This window comes from Artibeus jamaicensis, unplaced genomic scaffold (assembly GCF_021234435.1).
Source record: "Artibeus jamaicensis isolate MK-2021 breed Jamaican fruit bat unplaced genomic scaffold, CSHL_Jam_final contig_2566, whole genome shotgun sequence".
Classification (NCBI taxonomy): Eukaryota; Metazoa; Chordata; class Mammalia; order Chiroptera; family Phyllostomidae; genus Artibeus; species Artibeus jamaicensis.
Window position 1 is genome coordinate 582,324 of NW_026521552.1, and position 26,551 is coordinate 608,874.

A 26,551-nucleotide genomic window follows, 5' to 3' on the forward strand; every position below is an offset into this window, starting at 1 on the left:
CGTTTCAAGGTCCTTGTGAGGGTGGTGGGAGCAGTTAAAGGGGTTCTGTTGATGCCTGTGAAGGCACATCCTCAAAATGTGGACACGACTCCTTCATGTAATGTCGCCCGAGGAAGCAGCTCAGAGCACAAGCAGGACGAGGACAACGTGGCTGCCTTTTAGGTAAACATTGTGTTCCCAGTCCCAGGCTGTGCCTGCTTTTTCTTCTAACATCTCTGGATTTAGAGCCTTCAACCTTTCTCTGCTTCTGTTGAGGTTATTTTCAGCCGGTTATTGTTTTCCATGCTTCTTATGATCGTTAAGGCCAGCTCTTAAGAATACTCGTCTCCTTTGCCCCAGAGCCTTGTCTACATTCTCTCCGTCCAGGCCCCCTGAGAGCAGAAAGAATTCCCATCTGGAATTAATGGCCTTCCGACTACTGAACACATCCCCTCTGTGACAGATCAACTTGGGAAGGCACCCGCGTCCAGCATCCCTGTTGGGATGGGCTCAGAGGCTCACGAATTGGTGAAGAGGGAAAGTATAGGTTTTAAGTTCTTGTGGCTGCAGCATCAGCTCTATAGACCAGGGGTAAGAAAATGCACATTTTACTGGTCAGGATAGCCCAGAAAGTCCTGACAAAGAGGAGTAGATAGAAGAGACTTGCTCACTGCATTGCTCAGAAAGACTTGCTATTTAAAAGCATTATTATTACAGTTACTGAACATGGGAAGTATGTGTGGATTTGCATTTGCACTCAAAGGTAGCTCTTCAGAATGCATCTTTCCTGTGCCCCAGAGCTTCTCTCCATCCTCTCCATCCTGACTTCCTATGTGGTGTGAACAATTCTCACCATGTCTAATGACTTGCAACTATTGAGTGTTCCCTTTGTGACAGATGAACATAAGAATGTGTTGATGTCTGAGATGCCACTTTGGGGTGAGGCTGGATACTGGGATATCTGTACATAGGAGAACATTTCATGTTTGGTCCCATCTGGATGCTCAATCTGCTGCACTGTAGACCAGTATTAAGAAAAAGCATGAATAGACGAGATGAATATGTGCTCCTCCCCCGCCAAAATTCAGTGTTCTGGGGGGAAAAAAAGCCTTGCTGCCTAGAATGCTAAAAACATACTTAGTATTTTTTAAATATTTTATTTATTTATTTTTCGAGAGAGGGGAAGGGAAGGAGAAAGAGTGGGAGAGAAATATCAATGTATGGTTGCCTCTTATGTGTCCCCTGCTGGGAACTGGCCTGCAACCCAGGCATGTGCCCTGACTGGGAATCGAACCGCGATACTCTTGTTCGCAGGCCCGCACTCAATCCACTGAGCTACGCCAGCCAGGGCCATACTTAGTATTTAAAATAAGATAAGCTGCCTTGGCTGGTAGCTCAGTTGGTTAGAGCACTGTCCCCATACACCAGGGTTGTGGGTTTGATCCTTAGGAAACATACAGGAGTTAACTAATGAATCCAAAACTAAGTACACAACACATTTCTCTCTCTCACCGCCCCCAAAGTGAAATTTTAAAATTTTAAAATAAACTACAGATTACAAGACATGGGGGCTCACTGCACTTTGAATTTGCATAAAATTTTTGGTTTCTCTTGATTAGATTAATAGTATGAGTTAGTCCCCCTTGTTAACATACAGGATAGGTGATGTAGTAATCAGTGTGTGCTTCAGGCAACTGATACCAATTTCTCCCATTATATGTGCTGAGGGCTGGGCAGGTCCAGTAGAACAGTGCAAGCTCATAGGTGCAGGAGAGAGTCGGCCATGTGCCTGGAGCGTGAGCAGGAATTAGCTACCAGACTCACTGGGGCAAAGTGCTTGTATCAACATAGAAAGGGTCACGAGTCTAAAAAATACACAGCTGGGACCTAGACAACACCAGAGGTCCTTGAAAGCCAAAGCGAGGAAGCTTGGTTTACCCTGAAGGTAATGGGGAGCCAACAAAAATTGTAGAGTAATGTGCAGAAAAATGAAGGTTTGTCACATCCATTCCTATCTGGAGAGAGAGTCTGAGCATAGCCACCAGCTGGAGGCCTGAGCCCCTGGGTCTTGACTCCAGCTACCCTTCTGTGTGGGATCTAAGGCCCTGTCAGTGTGGTTTCAGATGAGTCTTGGACCAGAAAGGCCAGAGGGATGTATGGATTTAGGGATCAGGGAGCCCAGAAGAGAGACTGGGTCAAGTAGGAAATTAAAGGCCAAGAATTGTTGGAGAAAGCAAGCCCCTTGTTGTAGTATCCACTGCATGTACTCATATTTCTCAAGAAACTTTCACTCAGTGCCTGCCGGACACGAGCTCTGCACCAGGCACATGGCCCGTGCTCTTAACACGAAGTCTGGTGTCCCAGGACACACTGTAGGGCTGCTTAACTCTACTGGAAGGGTTTCCCTGAAGAGGAGCATGTAGGCTGGGCCTGAGAGGTGAGTAGGAGTCAGGACTTGAAGAGACCAGAGAATAGGTTCCACTGTATGTAGGAGCATGTACAAAGGCCCAAATTCAGAGAGGTGGGTACCATGCAGGGTGAGAAGCCCTCCAAGGACGTAGCAAGCTAGGCTGGGAAGAGAAATGGGAACTAAGGGCCAAGGAAGGGTTTTCAACCGAAGTGACATGGTTAGACTTGATGGTTATAAAACAAATGTAATGAGTACTTTTTTATTTCCTATATTTTAAGAGTTTTATGGTTTTACACCTTACATTGTCTATAATTCATTGTGAGTTTATTCTTGTATATGGTGTGAGAAGGTGGTTTAGTTTTATTTTCTTGCATGTATCTGTCCATTTTCCCAACAATATTTATTGAAGAGACTCTCTTTACCCCATTATATGTTCTTGCCACCTTTGTCATAAATTAATTGACCATATACATGTGGGTTTATTTCTAGGCTGTCTATTCTGTTCCATTAACCTATTTTTTTCAAGTACCATGCTGTTTCAATTACTATTGCCTTGTAATATAGTTTAATATTAGATAGTGGAATACATCTGACTCTGTTCTTCTTTCTCAAGATTGCTGTGGCTCTTTGAGGTCTTTTGTAGTTCCATATACATTTTTGGATTATTCCTGTTCTGTGAAAAATGTCATTTTACTTTGATAGGAAATGCATTGACTCTGTAGATTGATTCAGATAGTGTGGACATTTTAGTGGTGTTAATTCTCCCATCCACAAACAGGGCATATACTTCTCTTTGTATCTTCTTCCATTTTATTTCTTCAGTTTATATTCTGAGTCCAGGACTTTTACCTCTTTGGTTAAATTAATACTAGGTATTTTTTTAATGCAATTGTACATGACATTGTTTTGTTAGTTTCCCTTTCTGATAGTTCATGAGTGGTGTATAAAAATGCAACTGCTTTCTAAATATTTATTTTTGTATCCTGCTACTTTGCTGAATTCATTTATGAGTTCTAGTAGTTTTTTTGATGGCCTCTTCAAAGTTCTCTATGTACAGCATCATGTCATCTGCAAATAGTGAGTTTTACTTCTTTCCAATTTGGACACTTTTTATTTCTTCAGAATGCCTTCAGTGCTGTGTTTCTAGGAAACTGCAAAACTATGTCTTCCTCTGCGTAGGGACCCAGTGCCAGGATTCATCGCTGGGGGCTGGAATTCAGCCCCACATTGCCCCTCCCTTGAGCTCCCAAGCTGCTGAAACCTCCCAGTGGCATCCAGCTGCCACTTGGTGGCTGTGTGGCCTTAAACAAGGTACTTGGAACCTCAGATTGACTAAATGTGAATGCTCACCACATTGTTGTAACTTCATTTAGTGGCCATGTGTTCAGTACTTAGCCCAGTGCCTGGTATATGCTCAGCCCTCCATTGGCTGTAGGATGATTATTCATGAGGGTTTGCTTATGACATTATATTTATCTTTGTATATTTTAGTGTTAAGTTCTCAATTAGATAAGCATTTATTGATAAAGCGCAATGCTCCTCTGTCAAATGAAAGTGCCAACTATTTCTCAAAAAAGTTTCTTGGCTTGGAGGTCCCATGGTTCTGACTGCTGGATACCACTGTCTATGTGCCATTTTATTTTTTCAAGATTTTGTTTATTTATTTTCAGAGAGAGGAAGGGAGGTAGAAACAGAGGGAAACATTGATACATTGCATCTTGCACACCCCCAACTGGGGACTTGGTCTACAACCCACGCATGTGACCTGACCAGAAATCAAACTGGCAACTCATTGGTTTGCAGTCCTTCACTGACTCCTCTGAGCCACGCCAGCCAGAAACATGTACCATTTTAGATGCAAGATTTCACTGTGTGTCTCAGGAAAGAAGTAGGCTTAAGGAATCAGCAGAGGTCAGCATCTAACCTTTGAGGGCTCTTTATGTTACAATCTCATTTGATCTTTGGAACCAACGAAAAATTGACGCTGAGCAACAGTTAGTAGCTCACTTAAAGTCATTTGCGTTTACCTGGCTGATGTAGCTCAGTGGATTGAGTTCGGGCTGCAAACCAAAAAGGGGGCTGGTTTGATTCCAAGTCAGGGCACATTCCTGGGTTGCATGCCAGGTCCCCAGTTGGGGACATGTGAAAGCAACTACACATTGATGTTTCTCTCCCCTTTCTCTTTCCCTTCCCCCTCTTTAAAAATAAAATATATTTTTTTAAAAAGTCATTGTGCATCTAGGAAAAGCCAGGATCCCACTCATTTCATTTCCACCCCCTCCTGGTATCCAGCTTTCCTGAGGTTAAAAGGAGATTCCTGGGATTCCTCTAATAACCATTTACTCCATAATTTTTCTCTAGAGTAGAAATTTCCCTTTCATCTGTGGAATCATTCCCTTGAAACTAATCTGAGAGGTTTTCATAATTTATCACTCACTGTGACAGCAGCTCGGCACTAGCTTGATGTGCCCCAAGACTGTGTTGCTTGAACAGATACGGACTCAGCACCTATTTTGTACCAGACATAGGTCTGTGGTTTTAAGGAACAATGGTGAATGAAACAAAATATGGAAATTATTTCTTTTGAAAGCTAGAAGTATTGAACAAGTGAACAAATGTAATTTCAGGTGGTGTCAGCTCAAGGAAGGAAAAGCTGTAGTTGGACTGTGTTTAGGGAGGGGACAGGCTATTTTAGGTTGGATGATCTAGGAGGTTGTTCTTGAACCACAGCCCACATGGGGCGTGACATGTCTGCCTTTCCAGTCTCCCAGAGAAACACATTTTGGAAAGAGGTACCAGGCAGCGTAAAATCCTGATGGCAGGAGAGAGCTGACCACATCGACAGGGAGGTGTGCAGAGGTAACATCTAAGCAATGAGTGGGGACAGAACACACTTGACCTTGTAGGCTCTGCTAAAGATTTTCAGTTTTTTCCAGAACCTGGTGGGGAGTTGGAGTGGAAAGACTAACACGATCTGGTTTAGCTGCTAGAAAGGAGCCCACTGATTGCTCTGCAGGTATAAACCCCTGTAGAGGGCACAGGACAATGTGACAAGCCCAGAAGCAGGCGCCTCAGGTGGAGGCCTTGGTGGTGATCCAGAGGAGAAGTGACTGGGGTTGGCTTCCTGCTTTGGTCATAGATTTGGTCTTGATTTGCCTCCCCTGCTGGGAACTGGCCTGCAACCCAGGCTTGTGCCCTGACTGGGAATCAAACCGCGGCTGTTTGGTTCACAGGCCTGCGCTCAATCCACTAAGCTACACCAGCCAGGGCCACATAATATAATTCTTAACATGGCGGTGACTGGACTTGTTAAATGGATAATGGGATATCAGAGAAAAGAGGAATCAAGGAAGATGGCTAGACTTTTGGACTGACTGACTTCGTGAAGGATGTACCCATTTAATTATGTGAAGAAGTCTTTGGGAAGAATGGATTTAGGAAAGAGCTTAAGAGTTCCAGTTTGTAGATGTTTGGTTTTAGAAGTCTGTAATATAACTCTCTGGAGTTAGGAGTTGAGCAACCAGTCCACAGTTTACAGCAAAGGTTGGATCTGCAAAATACACATTTGGGAGTCAGCAGGGTAGGGAGGGAGAAGGGAGCTAAAGACTGAGCCCTGGGGTCGTGGGGTGCATCCTCCGGTTCCATCTGTTCTGAGACTCTCTGTGGTTACGCTGACAGAGCAGCGGCTTTGCTCTGGGCCCAGCAACCTCGGAGACCAGGACTCCTGAGCTCCCTCAGGAGTCCCCAGTCCACAAGTTGAGCAGAGAAGGGGTAACCTTGGTTTTTTGTCTAAATCACTAACTCCTTGTCCTCTCATGCCCTGCGCCCTGCTCCTGAACATCACTATGGTGTTTCACTGAGAAGTCAGCCTTCATCTCCATAGGTTCCCGGAGGCTCTGTTGTGTCTGTGCCAGGAGGAGTTCCCTGGCCATCCTCTTCTTTGGGGGCCCTGGCAGCATCTGTCCTGTTTACTGTGAGTACATCTCCCAGAGCTGGGCAGGAAACCCTGAGTGGGGTGTAGTATTACTGCAGGAATGTGGCAGTAGTCAGGTACCCGTTTTTAACTTCTAGGGAAGCTGCCCTGTTCGTACTGTTTGTTGTTCATTGTGTGATACACTGTGAAGTGTCTGCTTATGGTCAGGTGGTTGCTGAAGTAGTTCTGTGAGGACTGGGGAGGCCTCACTGACCAGGGCTCCCGTTTGAAGTCATCTGGCTTTGGTGCTGTCCGTGTATCCAGGTTGGGCAGTGTCTACTTTTCCAGTCCTGACAGGGGTGTGGTCACCCCCAGTCAGGTTTAAAGGAGACAGGCAGTGGGCATAGAACATTCTCAGGACAGGTGGGATTATGTTATGTGATGTTACCACAGTCCACATAAATTGAATATATGTATTTAAACACACAAGCACTGATGGTGAATATTTATAGAACAAGGCAGAGTAGAGCCTGAGGCATATTGAGTCGCAATGGCTGTGTTGACTGACAGTGTGAGGCACGTCGTACCAGCCACGGGAGACTTGTCAGGTGGTATGTTGGCAACCACAGAGCTTTTACAGAGAACTGGTCAAGGACCATCTCTTTCTCAGTCAGCCCAAAATAAATACTTTATAACACCTTAACTCAAGTCCAAAGGCAATTGTGTTTGAGACACTAGACAACTTTAATCGTTTTAAGAAAATCCCTTTAAAGCATAGCATGTGTCTTCATAACAGAATTTAGTAGTGTCTTGGGCTTCTCTGTTGCTTTCCATCTGGGGTAAGACAGCCCTGAAGCAAACCAGGAGTGAATGCCGCTATGAAAGCGTTTGTGGGACTGGTGTTTCAGAAAGCCCCGTATCTCAGTGCTACTGGGGGACAGAGCAGCCTTTTTGTTCCTCCTGCGAAGAGCACTGTGAATGTCACTTCCCTGCCCCCAAAACCTTGCTAGTGCATGAACTCTAAATGTTTAAGTATACCCTTCAGGACTACTGATTATAATAATAAAAACTGATAATTTTTGTAGCGATATTTACAACAAAATTATACACATTCTAGAAACAAGATACCATTCCCTTTGGTCACACTCTATCATTCTTACGTTATCAACTAACCTCTTTTCCCTGTGGTCTGATGAATTCCCCAGCCAATCTTTGTTCCTGATATTCTGCCTGCATCCTCACCTCTGTAGTACCTCTCCTTTCGGAAGGAGAAACATTCTTTCTGCATCTAACACATTTCATGACACACAGGTTCTCAGTAAGTACTTATTTTCACGAGTGACTGTATGCATTCAGTCTCTTCTCCATTCCTATTGCTTGAAATTTTTTGCCCTTCAGAGTCCACATAAAAATGTGTCTCCTCATAAAATTTCTCCAAATCATATTAAATTTGCCCCATGGTTTTCTTCTACCTAGTTTTTTTTAGCCTAATTATAGAACTTCCCATGCTATTAGTTATATTTATGACTCGTATGTCCCTGCACTGGTTTATACACTTCTGAAGGTTCAAAGCCGTGTTATAGGATCAATGGTGATTACTACAGTGCTTTGCATATTGTAGTGTAATAGAATGTTTTACTTGAAGGTCGACATTTTCTCTTGAATGTTATATGCAGGATGACTTTAATTCTCTGAGGTCTTGACCATAACATGAACTCTTCCTTATATATTGATCTATCTTTCTATAGCACAAATTTCTGTTGCTGTGTTGTTGTACGTGCTTTGTTGAGGTCTCACCTGTAAGAAAACTGGATCTTACATTTAATGTTACTGGGCTAAGGGTATCTTTTCATGCAAAAATACCAAAGGGGATTTTTCAGGCCATATGGTCTCCTTTCTGAGCTTTTTTCCATGGGGGAAGAAGACACTTGACTGATCTCAGCTTATATTCACCTTTGGTTTCTGGTGTGTAACTGGTGCTGGATGGCCAGGATTAATTTGAAATTTGGGAGCTATCTGCTGTCATGGTACTTGCCCTACTTAACAGAAAATAAATCAGTAGCGAGGCACTGAGTCTGTTCTATTGTATAAGTATTTCCATCGGAAAATGTACATTAAATTCATCTCTCAAAAGAGAAGTCTGACACTGGGGAAGAGGGTCCCCAGAGCAAGAACAGCAGGTACAGAAGCCCTGAGGTGGCTGGATCTAAGGGAGTGAGGAGTTGAAGGAAAGAAGTCAGAGAAATAATAAGGGTTTAGATCTTGTGCAGCCTAGTGGGTCATTGTAAAGATTTTTGCTTTACTTTTTGTGAAACAGAAAAGCATTCACGGATACACAGCTGACTTAGAATTCAATTCACATATTTTGAAAAGATTTCCCTCTTGCTCTGTTAAAAGTTGACTACAGAGCTCCGGCCAAGACGGAGGCATAGGTAGAAACCCTTCACTTCCTCACACAACCAAAAGGAGGATAACCACCAATCTAAAATCAATAAACAACCAGAAATGCCAGAAAATCAAACTGCATGGAGCAGCAACAACCAAGGAATTAAAGAAACAGTCAACCTGAACAACCACATTTGTAAGGCAGCAGTCTGCAAGGGCAGGACTTTCTGAACGGGAAACTGAGACCCAGGGCTGACTGGACTACGAAGGTTGCCACAGTGGGAGAAACTCCCAGTCTCACACAAGATCACTGGAAAGTGGAGCTAGAGATGGGCAGGGGAGCTGCATTGTTCCCTCCCTGGCCCCTCTCCAACAGGCAGCCTTGCAGTGCAAGGAGGGTTGCCCTGCCACCTTACAACTTAACAGGTGCCCTAAGACAAAGAAATAGGACCCGAATGAAAGAACAGAGCAAAACTTCAGAAACAGCACTAAGCAATGAGGAGATAGACAACCTAGCTTATGGAGAATTTAAAGCCCTGGTAATCAAAATGCTCACAGAACTGATTAAAGCTTGGGTTGAAAATGAAAGAACAAATGAAACATACCCAAAAGGAAATAAAGCAAAATATTCAGGGAACCAACAGTGACAGGAAAGAAACCAGGACTCAAATCAACAATTTGGAACAAAAGGAAGAAATAGCATCCAACTGGAATAGAATGAAGAAACAAGAATTCAAAAAAAATGAAGAGAGACTTAGGAACCTCTGGGACAACTTAAAATGTTCCAATATCCAAATTATAGGGGTGCCAGAAGGAGAACAATAGCAAGAAATTGAAAACTTATTTGAACAAATAATGAAGGAAAATTTCCCCAATCTGGAGAAGGAAATGGACTTCCAGGAAATCCAGGAAGCCCAGAGAGTCCCAAAGAAGTTGGATACAAAGAGGAACCCCCCCCCCATGCACATTGTTAAGTTACCCAAGATTAAAGATAAAGAGAGAATCTTAAAAGCTGCAAGAGGAAAGGAGTTACCCACAAAGGAGTGCCCATAAGACTAGCAGCTGGCTTCTCAAAAGAAACCTTGCAGGCAAGAAGGGACTGGAAAGAAGTCATGAAAGGCAAGGACCTACATCCAAGATTACTTTATCCAGCAAAGCTATCATTTAGAATGGAAGGGCAGATAAAGTAATTCCCAGATAAGGTCAAGTTAAAGGAGTTCATCATCACCAAGCCATTACTATATGAAATATTAAAGGGACTTATCTAAAAAAAAAGATAAAAAACTATGAACAGTAAAATGACAAACTCACAACTATTAACAACTGAACCTAAAAAAAAAAGCAAAAACAAAAAGGAAGCGAACTAGAACAGGAACAGAATCAGAGAAATGGACATTATGTGGAGGGTTTTCATTGAGGAGGGGGAAAAGTAAAAGGAAGAAGCGGCAAAACTGGTAGGCATAAGATAGGGAGAGGTCAAAAATAGTACAGGAAACAGAGAACTCCAAGAACTTATATGTACAATCCATGGACATGAACTAAGATGGGGGGAATGCTGGAGAGTTGTGGGGTGCAAGATGGAGAGGGCGCAAAGGGGAAAAATTGGGAAAACTGTAATAGCATAATCAGCAAAATATACGTTGACTATAGGTGAGCAAAGCTGGAAACAACTGGTGTGAGGTGGTGCTGGTTTGACCCAGAGGGTGGTGGTGGAGGTACTGGTAGGTGCTAGATTCTGGTTATATTTTAAACAATATGCTGGGAGATTGGGTCTGTGAGAGACAGATTCCTAAATTTTGAGTCTGAAGATAGAATGATGAAACTACCGTTAAATAAGATGAGAGAAATTCTAAAATAGTCAAATTGGATGAAAGAGGAATTCAGTTCTGGACATAAAGTTTACATTGTTTTTCACCCTCATGGAAAGCGCCAGCAGGCAGTTAGGACAACAGTGAGGCAATCCAGGCTGAGATCTATCTGGTCTTTCTCTTGCCCCTGATATCTCTTTGCTCTGATCTACATTTCCCTCTGCACTCGCTCCCCGAACTATAGTAGACTACAATGAATTGTAAGATTTACGAAGTAGGCCTCTTCCCCCAGAGCTAGCAACAGAGTGAAGACAAACGGACTAGAATAGACCATGATCTGCTAGGCTAAATGTGACTAGGGTGTGAGGTTGGTAGATAGGTCTCTTCCCCCAGAGCCGGCCAGCGGGCTGAGGCAGACTGTCATTCACAAAATAAGATGCCATCCATGGTAACATACAACACCGTATTAAGTCAATCAAAAACAGCAATTTCATTTAGAATTTCTTCATACATTGTGCTTTACAATGTCCTCAGCCTTCCGTTGTAAGGTAAATATGAGTGCAGCCCACTTAATATACAAGAGTTCACAGATCTTTAAGACACCAACAATCAACCCTGATTTCACACACACATCAGGAATAAAAACATAGCAGCATCAATATGAGAGTGGAATCATGTTCGTATTCCTTCTCAAAATACTTCAAATACTGTCAATGTACAATAGTTTATATTCTAAGTAATTATACATATCCAGAAATCCATCCCCTTGACATTTTCAAGCACATTTAAGTAGTGATCTATATTTTTAAACTTTGGATGATCTTCTATTATAAGTATTCTAATTTACAGCAATACCTGAATACTATTACTAACTTTTTACTGCAAATTCACTGTTATTTTGAAGTTGTTTCAATTACATACTTTGCTAAATTTTTTACATTTCAAAGACACTTTCAGGCATAAGTCTTTGGGCTTAGTGAACTGTATATTTTGGACAAAAGTCTATTACTCTTTACTATGAACGCAGAATTCAACCCCAGTTGTACATTCCCTGATAAACAATATGGTTGTAGGTCCATATATACTATTTCCTAGGATCTTCTTTTTTAAGGTTTCTTGCTAGTATGAATTCTCACATGTAAAACAATCAGTGAATACTGAAAAATCAGCTTTCAACATTCTTTTCATTAGTATTGTCTCTTTGGAATGAATTCTCAGGTTGAGTAAGTTTTGTGAATGGGTATAGTATTGCCACATTTTTTATATTTGCTAGGTTCTATCCAGCATAAATTATCCAATATTGAGGGCAGTATGAATTCAGATTAAAACTTTACCAAATTTGTTACATTTTTGAGGCTTCTCTCCCAATATATGTTCTGTCGTGTTCAATGAGATTTGGAAATGGTTGAAATTCTTGTTCAATTCTTCCAATTTTTTGATTCTCTTCCAGCATGAATTCTCCAATATTGAGTAAGTTTTGAGCACAGAGTAAAAGCTGTACCACATTCTCAAAAAATAAAAAACAAAACTAAAAATAAAGCTATGCCACATTCTCTGCATTTGTACATTTTTTCCTAAATTGAATTCTGTCATGTTGAGCAAGATGGCACTGATGACTAAAAGATTTGGCACATATACTATGTTTATATTGTTTCCCTATGATATGAAAAACATCATATGAAATAAGTTTTGAGTAGTGATTAAAAGCTTTGCACCCTGGCTGGTGTGGCTCAGTGGACTGAGCACCAACCAGCCTGTGAAGCAAAGGTCACAGGCCTGATTCACAATTAGAGCATATGCCTGGGTTGGGAGGCCAGGTCCCCAGTAGGGGACACTTGAGAGGCAACCACACACTGACATTTCTCTCCCTTTCTCCCTCCCTATCCCTCTTTAAAAATAAACAAATAAAATCTATTTTTAAAAAATAAAAGCTTTGCAACATTTATATGACCTCTCTCAAGTATTATTACTCTGATGATTACTCTCAAGTAAGGATGACTGCTTAACAGCTCTGCCATATTCACATGACTTGTCTCCAGTATGAATTCTCTTAAGGTTTAATAAGGGTGGAGGAGTAGATGAAGGCTTTACTACATTCTCTACATATATAAGGATCTTTTACCAGTATGAATTCTATGATGTTGAGTAAGGGCTGAGGACTGAATAAAGGTTTTGCCACATTCTCTACATTTTATAAAGCTTCTCTCTAGCATGAATTTTCTGATGTTTACTAAAGGATGAGGAATACCTAAAGGCTTTACCACATTCTCTACATACGTACGGCTTTTCACCTGTATGAATTCTCTGATGCTGAGTAAGGTTTGAGGATTCCCTAAAGGCTTTACCACATTCTGTGCATTTGTAAGTCTTCTCTCCAGTATGAATTTTCTGATGATAAGAAAGCTTTGAGGACTGACAAAAGGCTTTACCACATATTCTACATATATAAGGCTGCTCTCCAGAATGAATTTTCTGATGTTGATTAAAATTTGAAAACTGGTTAAAGGCTTTGCCACATTCTGTACATTTAAAAGGCTTCTCTCCAGTATGAATTGGCTGATGTCGAGTAAGGGATGAAGAACACCTAAAGGCTTTGCCACATTCTATACACTTATAAGGCTTCTCTCCAGTATGAATTTTCTGATGATTAGTAAGGGTGGAGGACTGGCTAAAGGCTTTACCACATTCTCTGCATTTGTAAGGCTTCTCTCCAGTATGAACTTTCCGATGTAGAGTAAGGTTTGAGGATTGGATAAAGGCTTTACCACATTCTGTGCATTTATAAGGCTTCTCTCCAGTATGAATTTTCTGATGTTGAGTAAGGTTTGAAGAGTGGCAAAAAGCTTTACCACATTCTTTGCATTTATAAGGCTTCTCTCCAGTATGAAGGTTTCGATGTTGAATAAGGCTTGAGGAGCGGCTAAAGGCTTTACCACATTCTCTACATTGATAAGGCTTCTCTCCAGTATGAATATTCTGATGTTGAGTAAGGGATGAAGAGTGCCTAAAGGCTTTACCACATTCTCTACATTTATAAGGCTTTTGTCCAGTATGAATTTTATGATGCTGACTAAGGTTGGAAGAATGGCAAAAGGCTTTACCACATTCTCTACATTTATAAGGTTTCTCTCCAGTATGAAGGTTCTGATGTTCAATAAGGTTTGAGGAGCGGCTAAAGGCTTTACCACATTCTCTACATTTATAAGGCTTCTCTCCAGCACATATTTTCTGACGTAGTATAAGCCCTGAAGGCCAAGTATATGTTTTACCATATTCTTTCCACTTATGTTTTTCACCAGTACAGGTTTTCTTAACTCTATTTAGATTAAAGATTTTACTGAAGACCTTCTCACACAGCAAGCATTTGTAAACATCCCCCCCAATAGCAATATTCTTTTGTTCCGTACTATCTGAAGATTCCTTATGTAATTTGACACATTTATTTTGTTTATTTGTCTTCTCCACAATAGGAATAACCTGATGTATAATGTGATTTGACATTTGGTCAAAGATGTTTCCACCTTCAAAATGGTTCTCTGGTAAATGAGTATTCTGATGTTTAAGATTTGACTTGTGGTTAAAAATTTTCCAATCTTCATGGCACTGATAACTTCTGTCTTCATTATACGGACTCTGGTAATCATTGAAGATAAAGAGGCCTTTAGTGACACCTATAATTTCATTAATCATGCATACTTATTCCAAAATTAACTATTCTGTGATCTCTATATTAAACCATGTTGGTGATATGAAAAATCATTCCCAAGTTCATGAAAACATTATTTCTCAGTGAAGTATATTATAGTACCATCTTCGCCATGTATAAAATGCACATTTTAGCCCAAAATTTTTAGTGAAAAATAAGGATATACATTTACATGGGTAGTACCTGAAATAACCAGTATCTGGTCTTGTGTTTTTTTCATTATTTGTTACATAAAATTTCTCGTCTCACAATATATTAAAAAATAATACAAAAACAAGTATCTAAATATAAATAATTGGAATAAAAATATTAGAAGAAAAGGTATCTTTTCTTCTAATTTGGGCCCAAAAGGTGGGTACACATTACACAAGGGAGTGCATGGTGCACGGCAAAATATTCCTTAATAAAGGAATTGCCAAATTTATATACACTTAGGAAATTGTTTTCAGTCTTCACTTTGTGAAACACATCAGTCTGCAAATGAACTGACAATGGGGAGTTTTCCCAAACATATTCTACTTTTCACCTCTTTGGGTAACAAGGATTTTATTATGAATAATTATCTTAGCTAAAGTTCTGTGCATTTTAACACCCTTTCTTCATGTAACACACTTTCTTACCAGGCTTTCATTACATTATTAAAGGCACACATTTCATATCTTACCAGTATTACTTCAGAGATTAAATCTTCTATTCCTGGCTTTTGCAACAAGGCCTGATAGTCCTCAGATGACAAAGCTGAAAGGTCTAAAATAAAGGATCACAGGAATGACACTCAGGTAAATTGACATTGTAATTATAAGCAATTATTGAACAAATTACATTTTTGAGTAATTAAAAACTGTTAAATGTTTAAAGCAAGATCAAAAAAGGTACAATGAGAAAAGGTTACATCAGTTCTGCCTGGTGTAACTCAGTGGACTGAGTGCCCACCTGTGAACCGAAAAGTCACCAATTTGATTTCCAGTCAGGGCACGTGCCCGGGTTGTGGGACAAGTCACCAGCTGAGTGCATGCAAGAGGCAATGGATGGATGTTTCTCTCCCTCTCTTTCTCCCTTCCTTCCCCCTATCTAAATATTAATAAATAGTTAAATAAAAATTTTAAAGATACATCAAAAAGGAAGAAATAGTTGCTTACATTTGCTAACAATACTGCTCAAAAACATGAAAGTTTTCTCTTTTTTTAAAGATTGTACTTATTTATTTGTAGTCAGAGGGGAAGGGAGGGAGAAAAAGGAGAGAAATATCAATATGTAGTTGCCTCTTTTGCACCCCCCACTGGGTCCTGGCCTGCAACCCAGACATGTGCCTTGACAGAACTGAACTGGAGACCCTTCGGTTCACAGGCCAGCATTCAATCCACTGAGCTACAAGAGCCAGGGTAGATTTTCTCATCTTTAAACCAGCTCTATAAAATTGAGTAAGAAAAATTTTCTAATGTAAAAAGTAAAACTGTAAACTACACTAAAGCATATAAACACATAAAAGTTTTGTACATGTAAATATATACACAAATGCAAAAATCAGAAATAGTCTAATATCAAGTACAAATCACTTTGATACTTCCTAAATAACTCAAATATAGAAACCATAAAATCTTACATCTGTTATTAGATGTACATCATAAAAGATATAATGTAATACCAATAATATAGAGGAGTAGAAATGGCAAGTAGTAGAGTTGTATGCAACTGATGCTGTCAGTTTAAAATTTATTCTTACAGCTTTAAAATGTTTTTAGTACACCCACCATAATAACAAGAAAAAAATGATCTCAGTTAACACATGACAAAACTGTGTAATGCAAAATCACATTAAATCCACGTGTAAAAAAATGACAGAAGCAAAACAAAATTTTCAAAATGCAAAATATAAAAACAACTCATGAAGTTGGTTGTTTTTATTTAGTAACAAATTAACACACACACACACATCCCTTAACAATGTAATTACAAAATCAATGGTATAAAGCATAATGAAAAATTTAGTAGGACTTCTGCCCTGGTTGGTGTGGCTCAGTGGATTGAGTGCTAGCCTGCAAACCAAAGGGTCACTGGTTTGATACCCCCATCAGGGCACATGCCTGGGTTGCAGGCCAGGTTTCCAGTAGGAGGCACGTGAAAGGCAACTACACATTGACGTTTCTCTCCTTCTCTCTCCCCCCCCAATAAATAAATAAGATCTTTTTAAAAAGGTAAAACATTGCTGGTAGCAATTTTATAAAATCAATAAATGAAAAATTCTGGGACTGCTTGAAAATCAACCACCATCATGAACAATACATTAAGTATATGGAGCGGGATGTTGATGACCAATAGACTACTTCACCAGAAATACATAGTCTTTAACATCTTTAACCCTAGTAAAGCAACAACACACAAAAATGAAATTCAAGAAAAACTAGCCAAAATGTGTATGGCCACACTAGATGCCATGTTTGTGTTTGGATTCAGAACCCATTTTGGTGGTGGCAAGACACTGGCTATGTCACGATTTATTATTCCATAAATTATACATAGAAAACCCCAAACATAAGACTTCCATGATATGGGTCATATAAAAAGCAAAAGCAGGATGTCTTTTGCATTGCTGAACTATGTCAGGGCCACTGCCAAGGCCAATGTTAGAGATGGCAGAAAGAAGGAGTAAATAATCTTCAGGGACTTTATTGGTGGTCATTATATAGATTTTTCATGGCAGGATTAATAAACCAGTAACTGAAAAAATTTTATCCCATGATCCTAAATCAGAATGATAACAGATAAGGCCTTGGTAGTATCCAACATGACCTAAACATTCCAAGAGTTCCCTGTTATCCTTGGCTGGTGTATTCCCAGTCAGGGAACATTCCTGGGTTGAGGGTTCAGCCCAGGTTGGGGCACGTATGAGAAGCACAAATTGATGTTTTTTTCTCACATCACTATTTCTCCCTTCCTTCCCCTCTCCCTAAAAATAAGTTAAAAAAAGTTACAAAAAGTAAATCAATATGGAATGACATAGGACACCATGAAACCAACATAACTGTACAAAGAAAGTATAGAGTTAAGGGCATCATGTTTTCTGATTTCTAAACATCTCAAAGCTGCTATTATCAAAAAAGTATATTACAAACATTAAGACAGATATTCTAATAATGAAGCACAGGGGACTAAAAAGCCTACATACAACATCTTCTGGATAAGCTCAAATGACCTTCAACAATGGTGCTGATGCTACAAAAAAAGAAAGCATAGCCCTGGCTGGTATGGCTCAATGGATTGAGTGCTGGCCTGCAAACCAAAGGGTTGCTGGTTCAATTCCCAGTCAGGGCACATGCCTGGGTTGTGGGCCAGATCCCCAGTAAAGGGTGTGCAAGCTGTCTCTCTCCCCTCCCTTCCCCTCTGTGTAAAAATAAGTAAATCTTTAAAAAAATAAAAAAAGGATATTCTTGTTCTGACTAAGCAACTCAGTTGGTTAGACCGTCCTGATATGCTAAAATGGTTGGTTTGTTCTTCAGTCAGGGCACATACAAAAAGCAACCAATGAATGCAAAATTAAATGGAAGAATAAGTCAATGTTTATCTACTTTCCTTCTTCTCTTTCTGTAATCAATAAAATAAAATATACAATATTTCTGGCTGTAATTAAAGAAGACCTTGAACAATGAAGCTTATACCACAAAATAAGAAGAAGAAGGTATTCCCATAATGTTGAGAAAGTTAGATGTCCACTGTAAAAGAAAGACTGAAGTTGGACCCTTTACTAAAATAACAGTACAACAAATATCAAATCACAATGGAGAACAAATGTAAACATTAAGCTAATAAATCTTCTAAATAAAAAGGTATGGAAAAAATTATGACTGGCTTTTTTCATTATAACACCAAAAGCAAAGGTAAATCAAATATAGACAAATATACTATATATAAAAAGTCCTGCATATTAAGGCAAATAATCAGTGGGTTAAAAACACAACCAGTGGTCAGTGGATTGAGTGCCGGCTTGCGAGCCAGACAATCGCGGTTCGATTGCCAGTCAGAGCACATACCGGGGTTGCAGACCGGTTCCCTGCAGGCCACTTCCCAGCAGGGGACGCATGAAAGGCAACCATACATTGATACTTCTCTCCCTCTCTCTTTCCCTTCCCCTCTAAAGATAAATAAATAAAATATTAAAAAAAAACACAACCAGTGGAATGGAAGAAAATTTGCAAAGTATATATCTGATTAAGTCTTTAATATTCAGAATATATAAAGAACTTTTACAAAACAACATGATAAAACACGTTAACCCAATTTTTAAAGTAGCCAAAGATAAATGGTTAATGAATCTATAAGAAAAACATCAGGATAACAAATGATACCCCCTCAAAAAAACCCTGAACCTACACACACATAAAAAATATAACTAGACCAATTTTTTATGCCATGTAAAAAATACACTCCAAATGGATTAAAAACTAAAGTGTAACACCTGAAATCATGAAAACACTAGAAGAAAAGACTCCTGATAATTCTTACACTTTTTAGGGTATAACTTGGTAGGCATAGGAAACTAAAGGAAAAAAATAAGCAAATGAGACTACACAAAATTGCTTTTTGCAAAGCAAAGGAAACCATCAAGAAAACAAACATCCCTGCCTAGTGTGACTCCAAGGTATCAGCCCCACCCTGTGAACTAAAAGGTTGTCCATTCAATTTTTAGTAAGGGAACATGCCTGGGTTGTAGGCCAGGTCCCTGGTTGGGGGCATGCAAGAGGTAACCAGCTGATGTGTCTCTCACACATTGTTTCTCATCCTCACTCAGAAAATAAATAAGGGGCTACTTCCAGCCAAGATGGAGGTATAGGTAGATACACTGTCTCCTCACGCAACCAAAAGGACAACAAATTTAAAAACAAAAAATAACCAGAACTGCCAGACAATAAAACTGTATGGAAGTCTGACAACCAAGGAGTTAAAGAAGAAACATTCATTCAGATTGGTAGGAGGGGCTGCAGACAGGCAGCCAGAGCAGAGAGGATGCGGGCAAGGTGGCAGCTAGAGGATTGGGTGGCCCCACATTTGGCTGAGGAGAAACTGAGAGAAAACAACTAGGGAGCAAGACAGTCTGCAAAACTCAAGAATCCAGCACAGAAAAAACTTCCAAACTCACAGGAGAGTTGAGTAGGAGAGAGATAAGTAGCTCTTGTCTTGAAAAATACCTAAGGTCCCGGCCTCTACAACTTAACAGATGCACCAAGACAAAGAAGTATGACCCGAATGAAAGAAGAGATGAAAACTCCAAAAATACAACTAAATGATGAAGAGATAGTCAATCTATCGGATGCAGGATTCAAAACACTGGTAATTAGGATGCTCAAAGAAATGGTTGAGTACAGATACAGAATAGAGGAAGAAGTGAAGGCTACGAAAAATAAAGAAAAATATACAGGGAACCAACAGTAAAGGGAAGGAAACCAGGACTCAAATCAACAATTTGGCGCAGAAAGAAGAAATAAACATTCAACCAAAACAGAATGAAGAAACAAGAATTCGAAACAATGAGGAGAGGCTTAGGAACCTCTGGGACAACTTTAAACATTCCAACATCGGAATCATAGGGGTGCCAGAAGGAGAAGAAGAAGAGCAAGAAATTAAAAACTTACTTAAAAACATAATGAAGGAGAACTTCTCTAATCTGGCAAAGGAAACAGACTTCCAGGAAATCCAAGAAGTTCAGAGAGTCCCAAAGAAGTTGGACCCAAGGAGAAATATACCAAAGCATACCATAATTAAATTATACAAGATTAAATACAAGAGGAGAATCTTAAAAGCAGAAAGAGAAAAGGAAACAGTTAACTACAAAGGAGTTCTGAAAAGACTATCAGCTGATTTCTCAAAAGAAATGCAAATGTTTGCAAACAAATGTTTGCATCCTCCATTGAAATACACACATAATACAATATATCACATCACAATAATTAGGATGACCAGTATCAAAGAAACAATATCAAGTGTTTCAAAAAAATGTGGAGAAACTAGACCCTACATACCATTGAATGAAAGATAAATTGGTACAAACTGAATGAATAACAAAAAGTGTTCTGTCAAAGAATTAAAAAGTAGAATTGTTTTGTTAGTTAGCCCTTCACTTCTGGTATTTATCAAAAAGAATTCAAAAGAGGATTTGCAAAAGACATGTACACACCTGTGTCAACTGTAGTATTATTCACAAAAGCCTGTATAGGTGAAAGCAAACCCATGTCTATGGATAAACAGATGAAAAAAATATATACCTACAATGAAAAACCACTCTGCAGGACCTAAAAAAAAATCTTATCATGTGATACCACAGAGACAAACACTGAGGACATTTTTTTTTAAGTGAAGCACACAAGTCACAAAAAGACAGACATTATACAAGTCCACTTAGGTGAGTAATCTCATGAAGTCCACCTCATAGGGAAAAAAAGGTAGTTACCTGGGCCATGGTTTCTAAACCAGAGTACCTCCAATTCCTCCCTTGAGACCAAGAACCTAAGAGTTACCATACAAAGCAGAAGTGCCCAAAAGATGTTAAACTAATACAGAAAATGAAATCCTGCGGGTGTAGTAGGTAGGAACTCTGAAAGGAAGTCATCCTCACCCAGGGAGACCAGGTTGCTGTAGTTCTCCAACATCACATCTGTGTACAATTTCCACTGAGCTGGGTCCAGGAACTCCAACTCCTCCTGAGAGAAATCTACTGCCACATCTCTGAAGGTCAACGATCCCTGATAAAAAGGACACATTTACATTGGAGCCATAGACCAACTTCATACTGTCATCCTAGGACAGTATCCTGAATTAGCTCATAAAATCATATTGACCCAAAACATTTTGTAATACATTTTATAACACTGAGAGATGAGGATGACACAGGTCCACAAATCCACTGCAAATACTTTTCATGAAAATAAACATTAAAATGAAGGAACAGACACAAATATATGGATTGTTGAGTGTTGTACTTTTATCCTTCACAATCCATTGTGTATATTTCTCAACTGGAAAACACATGATGAGAGAAAAGTATAAGTACTATTTCATATTTCAGACAACAAAGACCTGTAGATTTGTAAAAATGCAGATTTTGATTCAGAAGTTCTGGGATGCACCCTGACTGGTGTGGCTCAGTAGATTGAGTGCTATCCAGCAACCCAAACAGCATCTGGTTTGATTCCCAGTCAGGACACATGCCTGGGTTTTGGGTCAGGTCCCCAGTGGGGGCCATGTGACAGGCAACCACACATTGATGTTTCTTCCCCCCTCTTTCTCCCCCTACTTCCCCTCTCTAAAAATAAATAAAATCTTTTAAAAAGAATATCAAAACTTTATTTAAAAATTTTGTACATATAATCTTAGAACAAGATTATTCTTCCTGTGTTTTGAGAATATCTTCTGAAACATAAAGGGTACACCTTGACTTTCACTCAAACTTCACCTACAACTTAAAAAACACACAGGCAAATACACTAAAGATCTCATGAATGTTCACTGCAGTTTCTGTAGGTAAGAATGAAAACAGCTTGAGTATGACTAAAAACTCAAATGTTAACATTTTACACAGACATACACATGGAAACTAGGTACAAAATAAGTGGTAGAAAATAGAATTTTCATGTCAATGATATTAAGATTATATTGTGATTCTGTAAATATCATCACTCTACTGCTACTTGTGGATGATACCCTTTGTGTTTTAGAAACACAATAGGTACAGGAACACACATAATGATAAAAAAGCAGTGAAAGCCATGGTTAGTTTTTTGTTTGTTTTTTTAAATATTTCTGGGTATCAACAGTGGAGAGCTATATCTTAGAAATTTAAATGAACTGAACATACATTAATTTGATTCTTGTAAACTCTTGAAAATACAAAAAGTGATAATGTAGAGTTAGTAATACAAAAGTGAATATAACGAAAATTTACCGAAGGAGATATGATTAATTAAATTCTCCATCTCTAAAGCCAATAATCTCTAGGAAATGAACAGAGGGCCTTCATTTTCCAAAGGGAAGAGAAATTAAATTTCCAGATGAAATGTGATGCTTTGGGCACATCTCTTGATAATTCTCTGCTGGACCCTAGTTAATGATGAAGGGAAGCTCTTAACTACATAGTGAATGAAGAACAGGTCACTGACGCACATGGAAGGACATGTCATCACTGCTGTGACATTACTGGCAAAAATAAATACATAAATCATTATGTGAAAATGATAATAAACATTAATTTTTGCAAATGTCAATACACATGTACCTTCCATGTTTTCTAGACAAATACTGTACTGCATTTAAAGGCAAGAGCCCTGGCTAATGTGGCTCAGTGGAGTGAGCACCAGCCTGCAAACTGAAAGGTCACTGGTTTGCTTCCTAGTCAGGGCACACACCTGGGTTCTGGGCCAGGTCCCCAGTTGGAGGCATGTGAGAAGGCAACTGATTCATGTATTTCTCACACACTGATGTTTCTCTCCCTCTCTTTCTCCCTCCCTTCTCCTCTCTCTAAAGATAGATAGATAGATAGATAGATAGATAGATAGATAGATAAATAAATAGACATTGGTGCCTTCCCAAGTTAATCTGTCAGAGGGGATGGGTTCAGTAGTGGAAGGTCATTAATTTGGGATGGGAATTCCTCATGTCTTTGGGGAAACTGGATAAAGAGAATGCAGAAAAGCCTATAATACAATGAACAGAAGTACATGAACGGCTGACCTTGACAACCATAGGAAAAAGGAAAAATAAGTAGATAAAAACAACCTCACTAGGCAAGGACATTAGAAGGAGAGAAATAAAAGTTGCCTGCTCTTAATCCACTGACAGGAAGAAAAGCAAACATAGCCACTGACCCAGGACACATTGTTTACTTGAGAAGCAGCCATGTCCTCCTGGTCCTGGTCCTGCTCCTGCTGTTGGCTCGTTTTTCCTGGATGATATGCTCAGGAGTCACATCTGTACTTTGAGGATGTACCTTCAAAGGCCTCAGCAAAGCCCCTTATTCTTCTACCACACACACACAGGCAGAAGAACCTGGAAATGTCGCAGGAGAGTCAGGAACAGACTTCCACCTACATGGAGACCACACTGTGAGTTTTTCCTACTTTTCAAGTGCTTTCTCCTCCCACAGATGTCCAAAACCTTTTACAGTAAAGACAACATATGTTACTCTCCTGAACCCCAAACCCAGCAGAACATCCTATTACTTCCCCCGACTAAAGATTGCTGTTCATGCTTACAAATGCATCTGGGCATACCTTTCCCTTCCCCTTTCCTTTCCCTCACACCCTGTAGAAAACCTTTACCTTTCTTTCTTCTAAACTCCAATGGTCCTTCTTATGACTCCATGTCTTATTCCCTGACCCCACTTCCTCTATGTGTGACTAAGTAAAAAATTTTTTATGAAAAATCAAATGCATGCCCATGCCCTGGTGACTAAGTTGGTTGTAGCATTTTCCTGTACACAGAAAAGGTTGTGGGTTGTACTCTAGATCAGAGTACTTACCTAGGCTGCAGCTTCAACCCTTAGTCTCAGAGCATGTACAAGGGCCCATTGATGTTTCTTTTTCACATCAATATTTCTCTCTCTCTCTCTCATCAATAAGCATATCCTTGGAGGGGGATTTTTTTAATGCACCCCAAAGCATTCCTGTTAATCCCTGAACATACCTTAGTATCTCCCGAAGCTCTTCATTGAACAATGATGCTCCATCCAGAGAAGTTGTCCAACTCTATAGAGGGCAACACACCCCATGGCATTTGTCAGAACTTCTCAGGTGACTTAGCGGGATTCTAAAGGGAAACAATGTAGCTTTAAAAAGCATGCAGACACAAAGGGAATGAGGCTCCACTCTAAGTTATATTATAATGCAGTGCAGCCCACGAAGTGGCGTTTTTATCTAGTTCCCTCCTGATACCTGGGTTGCTCCACCAAAGCTGTTTTCTGTACATTGGGCCAGGCTTATCAGAGCCATCACACCTCAGACCTCTGGGTACTGTGAGGAATTTAGGCAGCAACTTCTAAAATGACAGGCTCCAAGGGCAAAAGGCTTTTTTTTATTACCCAGGAAAAAACAAATAATTATATTAAAAGCATAAAATTATAAAGGTAAGTTTTTAAAACTTTTTGGTAGATTTATTAGAATCTATAGATCACATTATCTGCAAATCTTCTGATCGTATCATCAGCAATAGTGGGTTTTTTGGGGGAAGAGACAGATTTTTTAAAAATTATTTTGTTGTTGTTCAATTACAGTTGTCTGTATTTTCTCCCCATCCCAAAATGCAAGTTTTGATACTAAAACTTAAAAGAAATTTAGCTATGAAAACATGTCCATCAAATTTCACAACCAATAGATGGGCTTTCTGGAAACCATGTTTCAGGTTAATTCAGTCCTTCCTTCAATATTTTCAGAGAATGGACAAGAGGAACTTCAGGGAAACAGCTACTTTGTGGCTTACAGTCACTAATTCAACAAGTAACATAAATGCAAGAAAAAGCTGCTGAACATTAGGTGAACTCATAAAAATAGGTTCTAACAGTTAAGATTATAGACATCCTTACCAAGTGCATGCTGAAATAGCCTGATATTATTGACTAAGTACCAATGTATGTTCCAACATATTACAAACAGTATAATGAATGCAGGGCTCAGATTTTAAACCAGGCACAATATATTTAAAAGAGAAACTATTGTGGAATTTTCTTTAAATGACTTCTATGGTGAAAGTTTAAAAAATGCTGAGACTACCCCATATTTAGAAAAGAATGTTAAGTACTAGTTAAGAGATATCACCAATGCTCATTTCAGAAGTGAATGACTACCTGCACAAAAGCAGATATTCAACAGACTATGGTTTATCTCAACGTGTTCTCAAGAAAATAAATTCAACGGGAGATGTAAAACAACAAGAGTAAATCCACAGCACAGAAAGGCAGGTCCCTGATCTCTAAGTGAATGAAGGTTGCAACGGGAAGCAAGCAATTCTAAAATTCACAAACCTTTTAAGCTGGAAATTTGTTATCCTCATTCAAATCTGTTTAACTGAAACAACTCAGCAAATGTTAAACTAAATAGATTATAAAGCCACAACCCACAAATCACCACATAATCCTCCACATCCCCTCAAGTCACCATTCATCCATATCGGGTTCCCCCTTCTCCTGCTACTCTGTACTTCTATGTATGGATCTGTTTCTGCCTCTTCCGTGTTTCTCTTTACTGTTGTCCTTTCCTGTGTTCGCTCTACTCGGTCCCCTGCTCTTTCTCCCCTTTTCGATATTCCTCTACCTACCTGTTCCCTCAAATAACTGCTCCTTCAAACCTATTTCACCTTCACTTGCTCTTCCTCCCTGATAGTAGATTGCTCCCATCGCCATACACTTCCGCGTACCCGCCCAAGCCTGTGTCATCTCTGCTGCCCCTTTTATTAAGTCTTTCCTGCTGCCGCCGCCGCCGGCAAACTCTCAGTGCTGTTTCTCACTCTGATTTGTCTCCTCAAACAGCCTTTCTGGCCCTTCCCTCTCCCCCTCGACTCTTCTCAGAACTACTACCTCCGCCTGACCGGCTTCACCCTTTGCTGCCCCCACACCTGCTCAGAGGCCCCTCTCCCTGTCAGCTCCTCTCGTCTCTGTGGGGCTCCTCTATCTCCCCTCCTAAGTCCCACCCCATAAACTGTGCACTTCTCTTGGATTCAGGTCTCGTATTAAATCGGGAGTGGGGTCTGCGGATCCCCGCGGCCAGGGGGAAATCCGGGTTCCAGGGACTAAGAGTGGAGAGGCGGGGGGAGGGGTGCACAGGCTTTGACTGCATCTCCAGACTTTAATGGGCGTGCGGTGGGAGTGCTGCCCAGGGAAGTGCTTTCAGCAGGAAAACCTTGAGCCAGGCGGTGTCCAGTGATCTGAAGGCTGAAAGACCTCGGGCCAGAAGGCCCCAAGTTTCCCATAAACGAACACGGAGTGTCTCACGGGGACACAAGACTCACCGCTGTAGGAGGCTCGGGAGCGGGGATTCAACGTCTATAGTAACTTTCAGGCTTCGCGGGCGTAGGGAGAGCTGAAAAATCAAATTTCAACCTGAAAAACCGAAACTTGCGAGGACCAAGTGAACATTTCTATTCCAAGACGCTTTCGCGTCTGGAAGACACTGCGCATGCTCCTTAGGTCGGCAGATGGGCGGAGTCAGAGTTTGGGCCCAGCACCTCCTAAGTGAGGAGGGCAAGTAATGGAGGAGGGAGGGGGCCTGGGAGGTGGGGTACGGAGAAGGTTTGGAAAGGACTAGTCCCGAGCAGAGATGAGGAGTGCAGGGAAAGGGCAGTCACAGGGTTGCGGCTTGGGCTCCATTCCAGCT

The 26,551-nt window shown here is 40.2% G+C and overlaps 1 protein-coding gene across 1 annotated transcript; it reads right to left on the minus strand.

Annotated features, from left to right (window-relative positions):
- Positions 1–10,961: 10,961 nt before the first annotated feature.
- On the minus strand, positions 10,962–26,342 carry LOC119041653 (zinc finger protein 883-like). Its single transcript, XM_037135025.2, is given in 9 exon segments — positions 10,962–12,547; positions 12,549–12,608; positions 12,610–12,687; positions 12,689–14,128; positions 14,866–14,948; positions 20,809–20,935; positions 23,054–23,234; positions 23,871–23,993; positions 26,187–26,342. Coding segments are annotated over 7 exon segments (1,917 nt in total). The 5' UTR covers positions 23,087–23,234; positions 23,871–23,993; positions 26,187–26,342; the 3' UTR covers positions 10,962–12,451.
- Between the last annotated feature and the right edge of the window lie 209 nt (positions 26,343–26,551).